The sequence below is a fragment of the Anopheles darlingi genome, chromosome 2, assembly GCF_943734745.1.
Source record: "Anopheles darlingi chromosome 2, idAnoDarlMG_H_01, whole genome shotgun sequence".
In the NCBI taxonomy this organism is placed as follows: domain Eukaryota; kingdom Metazoa; phylum Arthropoda; class Insecta; order Diptera; family Culicidae; genus Anopheles; species Anopheles darlingi.
The window spans coordinates 36,816,903-36,826,902 of NC_064874.1; the positions used below are offsets into that span (position 1 = coordinate 36,816,903).

Below are 10,000 nucleotides of genomic sequence, written 5' to 3' on the forward strand. Positions count from 1 at the left end.
GTCTTAGTGAACCTCAGTGAGCGATATGTTTGCCGCGTAGTTGCTAGAGAGCAGATGACGTGCGATACGATTATAACCGTTTCCGAACGTCATACATTCGCACTGACGATGATTAGCTCGACGGACGAAGAAGACAAGTTGCACAAGTTGTTCTTGGCAGCAAGCATCTGAACAAGATTCTCGTTTGATTTTGTGTTGTGTTCGAGGCCATAGCCACCGCCATTCACCAAACCAATCCGATGGCGATGGGCCTTTTACACGGATTGATGGATTAATCGGTTTTTGATTTAGTTATTAAGTGGCGGCTCGGTTAACCGGCACATTGGATGTTGTGTACTAACCGCGTACAATCTCGAGACCGGTGATGGATGTTTTTCGGTGACGTTAGTGGACGACAGTTAGTGTCCGTCATGTCGGTCCACCAAACACTCCCAGGGTCACACACACACACACCAGTCTACCAGCTCACGGCTAGAGTATCGGTGATGCTCCGACCGCCGGTCTAATCTTGCCTTCCTCCAAAGTGGAATGCATTATTCAGGCGAGAGCAACAGTTGCGTGTTCCGTTCGGCCCGCTCGAGGTCTCGGCGTGAAGCGACAGATTAGGGTATTTGTCTAGGCAGTCTTCGGCCTTCGGCTTCGAATGGGAGGGGCTCAGAGGGCCACACCGCTGGCCACTGTTGGGTCCCACATGATTGATGGTTGGCCGCCGCGTAGGCCCGTTGCTGCGCGTACGGTGGCCACCAAATGCTGCCAAAAACTGTTGCTACAAACCAGTGCCACCGGTGCCAGCAAAGGTAGAGACACTCGAGTGCTGGCACCTTATCATGCTGCTTATCATGCCAACTATGCGTGGTGCGATGGTGTGTCCCTTTTTCTCGGAGTTTCTCCGTCAATAAGCAGTCAATGAAGCAACCATTCGGAGGTTCGGATCTGCCCGCCGCAGGATGGAATGGATGGAGCGCCACCACCCAAGCCCAAACACCGTAACCTTGTGCTAAGAGTCTGTATGTTTCGGTCAACGAGCCCGAACCTCCGAAGTTCGGTAAAACGTCACAGCGCACGCAGCGCTGATGTTGACTACCGATGGTTTAGGGGGTTAATGGAGTGCGTTTTTGCATAAAATTAGACGCGTCACGGTGTCGATGCGCACCGCTGGTCAGATGTTACCAATTTTTACCCTTTTTCAAAAGGACACGTCGATAGGCGCTTCGATTTGGTGCCGCCTCACCCACACGCCACAAGCGTCATTATCGTGATGGAGACGATCCGCTACAATCATAAAGACGTCGCCTGCCGCCGAACATTAGAATGTCGGCCAAGGCTAACTACTGGCTCCAAAAAAAACCGTGAGGCAAAAATGGCACATTTCGAACCGTTATGTCTCAAGACAAGCGTTTTGACCGCAGGGCCGGAGTCGTCGGTTAGCACGGACTACTACGCGCATGACAGCAGCACGCAGGACCAGTTTTCGGAGGGCAGGATGTTATTGTTGCGTGATCCAAGTGACTCTCGTCCCCCATCTTTTTCCTATTCGGTATCCATAGCTACGGCTGCGGTCCTGGTGTAGCGACAACATCGCAACATGATGTAACCCAGATAGAACCGAATCCATCGTAGTTAATAATATCCGGACCAACCAGGGCGAACGGAATGTCGGTGCTCCAGGCCGGCTGCTCGATTGGCCTCTAACGTGGCGCCCAGCAGCGCTTCTGTTACTGCCACAACCGCCGATCATTACCTTCATCATCTGGTGGCCATTGTGCAGCATGCTGCCACCGGTGTGAGATCGTCGGAATATGAATTGGATTGGTGGTTGGTGGTGGTAGTAAAAGTGAATTCATCTAAGCAAGCAGCCCCTCCCGGCGGCCGGTAACCGGGGCCGGGGTGAAAGGTCAAAGCAGTGACTTTGAGGTGCACGATTTGCCAAAAGCGAAAACCATTGCGACTCGAAACGAAACAATAGAAAAGGATGATGGTGGGGGGAGTGTGCCAATGGTTATGGTCGCCGCAGGATGGCAAAACCAATTAGCCACGACCGAGAAGCGCCACCATCGCTAGAAGAAGGCCCACGGTGATCGATCACTTGCTCTGGGAGTGATCGGTGATCGATGCGGCGGCAACCGGGCTCCGGTACCAAGAGCTGCAATTATCTCGCTGCTCTCGCTGAAGGTTACTTCGGCCGTCCGTCACCCGCCACCTTCATACCAGCCCTGCTCTACAACAACAGTACCTGTGCCGAGCAGGTTCGCTCTCCGGCGGCCAAGTGCCCCGCGCGCGCGCGCTACACGAAGGTCAATACGTCAGCGGATTGATGTGTACCTGCTTGTGGTGTGAGTGCATCTTTTCATGTCATGTTGTCTGCTGGGTGGCCGAGGAAGGTCCTGCTGAAAAGGCAAACAATTTGGCATCAACCGCGGGGTTGTAATTGAACTTCAGCGCCCGCCATTCATGGCCATCCTCCTCCTGATGCCGCGAAGACGCGCCACTCAAGCCAACTTCATCTTCCAGCGTCATTATTATGAGTGCTTATGGGCACGTACGCACGCCCGCCCGTCCGCCCGTCCGCTCGCTGTGTGTGTGTTTGTCTGGGTCATCCGATTCAATCGATTGGCAATTGCACTTCATACGTTCCGTTTCTTGTGCCGTCCAGCAGCCTTGAGCCCTTGGACTTGGGTCGAGTCGATTTCTCACCCGGCTCCACTCCTTAAGATGGTGCAATCGCGCTAAATCGGCACGTGATGGGGTTGAATGGGCCCCACCACAGCACACGCATGGGGCCACGTGTCATAGTGTGCAACGTGGAGACACCATTTGCATAGTGCACCGCCTACTGTAACGACACGGCATGGGCAGCCACGGTTTTAGTGACGATGTCCAAACCGTGAGATCTAGTGACCGGTTGCTACCGGCTGCGAGCGAGTTGAGTGACTACTTTCTTGCCCGATACTATAGTATCGTCGTGGTACGTGGCCACCGAGGCCGTGTACTAATTACCGGCGCGGCGTGATGGAGGAAGTATCCGTTTCAAGGTTGTGCCCTGCTGATCACTCGATGTGATGTGGAGATTAGTGCGAATGGTGCACGCAGCCAACGTTTGCCGAAGCTATCTAATCACAGGCCAAGATATCGTTACCTCTTTACCCTTTTTTTAAACTCCCTTGCTCCTCTCTCTCTCTCTCTCTCCTTGTGCTTATCTGGTGATCATGCTTGATGAGGGTTACCGGAGTTGATTGCGCTGGCAAGTAAACGCAGTTTTGCTCCCTTGCAACGCCAAACGAACAGAAAAAAGAGATTAGCTGAAGCCATAGATCACCGGTCTCGTTGCGATCTGATGCCAGGGGAAATGAGTATTCATGTGCATCCATTCCTTTCCATTCCTACCCCACTACAGGCACTACAAGCTACTGTACACCATTTTCGCGCTGTTTGGACCGACTGCCATCCCGGTGTACTTCTGGGGCGAGAACCCCTGGTATGCGCTGTTCGTGGCGTTCTTCTTCCGTACCGTGCTGAGTCTCAATGGAACCTGGTCCGTTAATAGTGCCGCCCACATGTTCGGTACTCGGCCCTACGACAAGTAAGTATTGGAACCCGACTGACCCGTTGTAGTTTCGGGGGAAACTGTACCGTTCTCCATCATTTTCCAGGACCATGTGGCCGGTCGAGAACATGTTCGTGTCGTTTGTGGCGGTTGGCGAGGGCTGGCACAACTATCATCATGCCTTCCCGTGGGATTACCGCGCATCGGAGTACGGTACGCCGCTCAACCTAACCGGCACGCTGATCGATCTGCTGGCGAAGGTTGGTGCCATTTGGGATCGCAAGACGGCCACCTCGAACATGGTAAGTAAACCGGGTAAACCGGGTAACCGGGTTTTTGGGGTTTGGACCATATCGTGGTGAACGATAGCGAACTGAACTGGTTTTGTGTTTTCTGTTTGCAGGTGAAGAACCGGGTGATGCGCACGGGCGACAAGTCACACCACACGTACGGTACGGAGGAAGGCCGAAATGCGTTCACGACGCTATGGAACGTCTGGAAGCATCCGTCCAACCCGACCTACAACTCGATCCACACGCCCAAACCGAAGATCCTGCAGTCGGACGGTTACGCGCTGATACCGGACGAGCTGAAGCAGTCCGAGCTGGACGAGGACATCCTGTCGAAGGAGAACGAGGAGCTGTTGCGCCGCCAGCGCGAGGAAGAGAACCGGACGACAGAAGCGAACCAAATCTACACCAAGCTGTCGAAGTACATCAAGGAACAGCAGGCGACGGTGGGCGCCGATGGCGGTGCGGTAGAGGATGCGCTACTTCAGTCCAACAACAATGGCGACAAGATGGTACAGATGGGCAAGGCCGCCCTGAACGTGCTCGACCACAACGACAATACGCTGGTTAAGCGAAGACCGCCGACAACGGAAGCCACCGCACTCGGTGTTAGCCATTAGCCAGAGTCGATGGACCGGAGCGGGGTTATTGGTGCACACTTGGTGCTCGCATAATGCGGTCCTGGGATCGAAGAAGCGAGGCGGGTATCGGACTGGGTGAACGGCCGAAGAAGGCAGCCTTAATGCTCAATGGAAAAAACTGAACGTACTAATCTCTAATCGGGTTCCGATGATCCCGGCTACAACGGTGCGCACGTAGTAACCGCCAGGACATTCGACCGCTCGCTCGCTCGCTCGCTCGCTCGAATCCTCCCTTCGCAGCAGCTCTTGGGGGAAAGTGGATTCTTGAAGATGATCTTCTTGAACGTAGAGCGTAAATAGTTGTTGTGATGCGTCTTACTATATAATGCCGCGTGTATCGCGATGCACTCCGCGGTCTTATCCTTATCGGTATAATAACACTTTTTTAACAGTGACACCTGCCACGGCAGCACGAGATCGCGCTGTCGTCCGTGGTTGCCGCATTGCTTTCTTATGTGTTTTGTCCCCCCAAATCTCCCCCCAAAACTAGCTCGTAAGTACAGTAGCTACAGTAGGCCAGCGAAGGAGCGTTATCGCATTTTATCATAGACTTGCGCGGTGCGTCGCGAGTGGTCGGACCACTGGCGGTTTACTTTCTCCGGCGGGGAACGCTATTTTTCTTTCGATGGGGTTAGGGATTGCCAAATACAACTGAAAACTGAAAATCACACAAAAAGCGCTACATCCATCATGAAGGCGATCCGAAAGTCCGATTCGAAACAGATTCCTAGGTTCCGTTCGGGAAATAGATCCTGCAGTGATCCCGGTCGTGAAGACCTTCGAGGCTATCATCCCTATCCCACTTCCTGACCTGTCTAGCCGCTCGACGCTCGACCTAGACCAACCTACTCTTTGACATGAGAGTAGAGATTGTAATTGATAATCTCTACTCTCATGTCAAAGAGTACTCGCTGCGGCGATCACAAGATCGAGTGCATTAAAATTAATTACGAGGAGATACGCAAACGTACGGTGTCCTCTTCTTCTGTGGTCTCTCACCGTCAAACTAGGTCTCCTCTTGGATGGATGGAATCGCCATTGACTGCTCAAGGACGGTTCCTGCACGGTTTCAATAAATTCGGAAATGCATTGCCTTACTCCTCCACCTAATAAAAGAAATGATTGGTTCTGTCGAATAAGAATCGTGAAGACTTATTTTTGACGATTTTTAGTGCAGAAACCATTCAACTTATTTTTTTCAAGTTAATGTCATATTAATCTACAACTTTTCAAGAATATTTGGTTCAATTTTGGGGAAGATTTGATCAAAACTACGTTCATGGCGTTCAATCCGTGTTCGTTAACGGTCGTTTCAAATTCAAAAAGCCGAAGATTCCCGAAGGCCTGGCACACAAGCCGAAGGCTGGAAATAAGCCGAAGATACCCGAAGTGGCGCCCTCTACCCGTCTTTCGAGCGTTTAGAACTCTCGTTTCAGCACTTCAGCAATTTCAAATTTTACCGTTTATCCAAATTTTACCGAAGTTTAATGGTTTCTGCACTAAAAATCGACAAAAATAAGCCTTTTTGGTGCGTATAACCTTTGGGATTGCTTAAATGAAACAAAAACCCCTTTCTGTTCTTTCACGATAGTACAAGTTATTGATTCTTATTCGACAAATTCGGGGGAGGATGAGCTGCAGCAAGATCCTCGAAAAGGACCAAGAAAAACGAAAAAAGATTCTCAACCCTTTCACCATACTTTGGCCATACCAGCCCAGAATGTGTGCAGTAAGGGGGGGGAGAGGGACCAAGGATCCTGGCACGTGTCTGGAAGAACCGACCTGCGCCGGAACTTCGGATCAATCTCTGTCCATCTGCCGTTTGTGTCGTTCCGCTGTCTTCCCTTATTAGGATTGTGATAGGTATAATTACCATCCATTACCGACCACTTCCTTCAAGAACTCTCGGCACACCGTCAGGACCACGGTATCATCGGCAAAGCCCACAACCAAAGTCACAACAATACGCTAAAAATCAGGCACCGACTAGTACGAATTAGAAGTTACCGGCCGGATGAGATCGCGGCTTAACGAGATACTTAATGGATGGCCAGAGGTGAGCATTCTGTTTCCTAAACTAGCTGGGTAATACTAATGTCCTACTAGCTAATGGGAAACTAAAATGATTTAAAAAGAGTTTAAAAATGATTTATAACTCATCCATTTTCATTGCATTTCTATTAAATAACCAACCCAAACAAGTTCCTAACGAAAAGATAACCACCCTCTTTCCTCGTTCCCCCTTGGTGCTTAACAACTACAAATTATCTTGGGCAGCGGCACTGGTTGTCTTGCGGGGTCATTAGCTTTGCAGTTGCATTTTCCTGGGGCTTAACCCGCACAGATTTTCGCTCATCAAGAATCCGGCATCTTATTCGCGAACAAACCGGGAAAAGTCTTCTTATCTGGTATCTTGAACAAACAGCATGCGAATATCTTTTTATATGACTAACCTCACTAGGAGCCGTTTATGTTAGTCTTCTTATCCTCAATCGTCGGTTTAGTATTTTTTCATGTTAACAGCAAAAAAAATACATTTGAGAGAGAATAACGACCCTTACTTATGAAGATCCTTTTATTTTTTATCGTTTTATCCGGCTTCCTTTAAAAGATGTACAGTGTTTTCCGCGACCCGTGTTTTCCTGTTCATTTCTGTTCAACTTCGGTAAAACATGTTTTTAAATGTTAGTAAAGCTTCCTCTCTTTCTACTTTAGTATTTACTTTACACAATCTATTGGAAATTGATGTCCCAATAATCGAAACATTAAGGGGCTCCTGTTTTATAGTCCTTTCCATTTTCAGTACTTTTGTAGTAAAAAATGTTTTGTAAGAATATATTAGTACCAATAAGTGTCCCTTGGATTTACTAATGCCCAAAATAGCTAAGTTATGCCCAAAATAGCCCAAATAGCTAAGAGCTAAGAAGAAATTCGTAATCAGCTCGAATATTTGATAGGGGTCCGTTACTGTAGATATAAATATATAAACACGGGTTGCCCTTATATATGATAAAGAATATTGACTAAACGTGTGAAATCGTCATAACGTTATCCCTGTAAGATATAAGAGATGATATAATCATCAGCCAGTTCATCATCATCATTTGGGCTGAACCACTTACAATCGCTTTACGACAAGATGTGAATGTAAAAATGGGAATAATTGAAAGATCGAGAACAAAAAGAAATTTAAAAAAATGTCTCATCTTTAAAATGTCATAATGAGAACAAGAACCAAGCGCTAATCTGAGCCGGTTTAAAAGGTCCCAAAATCGATCAATGTGTCTTCAGTACATCCAGTAGGACCGGTTGGACGGTCCAGATCCTGCCCCCGGATGATCGTTCCAGCCCAGGCACCAACTCTTGCTGGTTGTGAAAAAAGAGTAAAACGCACTCAAACCTCTCCTAACGCCGATGCCGACGGTTGGCAAAAGAGGCGCACAAAATGAAAACAAACCAATGGGCGGTCGACTGGCTTCCAGGGGTCCAGAGAAGAGGCCAGGGATCCAAGGTATAAATACCGCGGTATGTTGGATGCGGTCAGCTTATTAGTGAATTTTGCGCCGTCCAAGTAAGATGGGTAAGTGCTGCACGCGCTCGGCTCGGCTAGGGGGTTGCGTTGGTAGGGAACTCTTCTCCAAGATCAAGTTCAATGGCAGCGCTTAAGAGGCGACAAACACGGGGAACCGGATTAACGGTATTCGCGCCATCGATGCACGCATGGGTGTCTAGGTGTGTCGTGGTATCTCTGTTTTCGTCTGGTACGCGATGTGAACACGGGTGTCATCATTCCGAAATTTGCATAAAACCAACATTAAGCGAATACCGAAGTATTGGCAGTACTCTATTGGCTTTGAATTCTTAAAGTTCCGTGCCGTTGAAGTAAAGGAAAAAAAAAACATGATCGTGTGCCCGCCGTGAGAAACTGTGACAAGTGATGTGCTCTGTTGCAATTAGCGACGCTTATTATGTTGTTATAGGTTGTTTGTAGTTAATTTCCAGAGATGTACGAATGCAGGAAACTCTTTAGAACGCAACGATCCGTCAATAGCATTTAATTTCAAATGTATACTACCACACGGTTTTAATCATTGTTGATTAGCCTAATGTTAGCAATTACCTAAGATTCGATCATGGACTTTCTACTTAACTTGTCAGTAGTGTGTCGTACTTGCTAGTTCCTAGAAACCGTTTCCGGTTCTACAGTTCATTGTGTGTCGTCTTTGGTGTTTATGCTAAGTAAAGATGTGTAGAGCACATTTCAGAAATATTATAACATAACCCAAACCCAGTTGAACAAACATTCGTACGAAAACATAGCTCCTTCGTAGAAAAATTAATATTGATTCACCGAAGAAAACATATATGCCATTTGGTCATCCCTTACACAAATCGTGCGTTGCAATGTCTTTGTTTCTTACCAAATTAATTGTTATTCTGATCAGGTGTAATGCTAAGCCAGTCTTACGTGGTGCTGCTTTGTTTGTTGGCGGTTCTTCCGCTTATAGCAACGCAAGGTGAGTATAGTACAATGCCTTTGCCCTTCTCGACGTGCATGTGCATTATAATCTAATCGCTACACTGTCGCATCAATTCTTTCCCTACGGACGTGATAGGCCAGTCAGCACGTATCGTATGCTACTTCAGCAATTGGGCAATCTACAGACCTGATGTCGGGCGTTATGCGATCGATGACATCCCGGCGGAAATGTGCACGCATATCATTTACTCTTTTATCGGAGTAGATGACAGCAACTACAAAGTACTCATCATTGATCCGGAGCTCGATCTAGAGCAAAATGGGTTCCGCAACTTTACTAATCTCAGGCAAAAGTATCCGCACGCGAAATACATGATTGCCGTTGGTGGATGGGCCGAGGGTGGCAAGAAGTATTCCCAAATGGTTGCTGTCAAGGAACGGCGAGACTCGTTCATCGAGAGCGTGGTACAGTTTATGAAGGTCTACAGCTTCGATGGTTTTGATCTGGACTGGGAGTACCCAGGAGCGGCCGATCGTGGTGGAAGCTTCGGTGATAAGGATAAGTTTTTCTACTTCGTGGAGGAGTTGCGCCGTGCATTCGACAAGGAAGGGCGAGGCTGGGAAATCACAATGGCGGTTCCGGTAGCAAACTTCCGCCTCCAGGAAGGCTACCATGTCCCAGAGCTGTGCGAAAACCTCGATGCGATTCACTGCATGACATACGATTTGCGTGGAAACTGGGCTGGATTCGCCGACGTCCACAGTCCACTGTACAAACGGCCCCATGATCAGTGGGCCTACGAAAAGCTAAATGTGGTAAGTTGAAACGGAGGAAATGAATGCAACTCAACGGAGTGCACATTGATTTATCATAATTATCTTTTATGTAACACAGAACGATGGGCTGCAGCTATGGGTAAACTATGGTTGCCCTCCAAATAAGCTAGTTGTCGGTGTTCCTTTCTATGGTAGATCTTTTACCCTTAGCGCCAGCACCACGAACCCTACACTTGGCTCGTACATCAACAAAGAAGCCGGTGGAGGT

At 48.5% G+C, this 10,000-nt stretch overlaps 2 protein-coding genes across 2 annotated transcripts in view; both read left to right on the plus strand.

Moving 5' to 3' along the window:
- The window catches only part of LOC125948562 (acyl-CoA Delta-9 desaturase-like), a 10,087-nt gene extending 4,949 nt beyond the window's left edge, over nucleotides 1-5,138 (plus strand). Inside the window, exons 5-7 of the mRNA XM_049674764.1 lie at nucleotides 3,395-3,580; nucleotides 3,651-3,846; nucleotides 3,948-5,138. Of these exons, the coding sequence (XP_049530721.1) occupies nucleotides 3,395-3,580; nucleotides 3,651-3,846; nucleotides 3,948-4,454 (889 nt within the window). The 3' untranslated portion in view covers nucleotides 4,455-5,138. The remainder of the gene's footprint in view (nucleotides 1-3,394; nucleotides 3,581-3,650; nucleotides 3,847-3,947) is intronic.
- A 2,895-nt stretch (nucleotides 5,139-8,033) lies between these two features.
- Nucleotides 8,034-10,000, plus strand: part of LOC125948559 (endochitinase-like) — a 3,074-nt gene continuing 1,107 nt past the window's right edge. The window contains exons 1-4 of the mRNA XM_049674756.1: nucleotides 8,034-8,055; nucleotides 8,921-8,992; nucleotides 9,092-9,771; nucleotides 9,851-10,000. The exon at nucleotides 9,851-10,000 is cut by the window's right edge and continues 48 nt beyond it. Coding sequence (XP_049530713.1) covers nucleotides 8,052-8,055; nucleotides 8,921-8,992; nucleotides 9,092-9,771; nucleotides 9,851-10,000 — 906 coding nt within the window. The 5' untranslated portion in view covers nucleotides 8,034-8,051. The remainder of the gene's footprint in view (nucleotides 8,056-8,920; nucleotides 8,993-9,091; nucleotides 9,772-9,850) is intronic.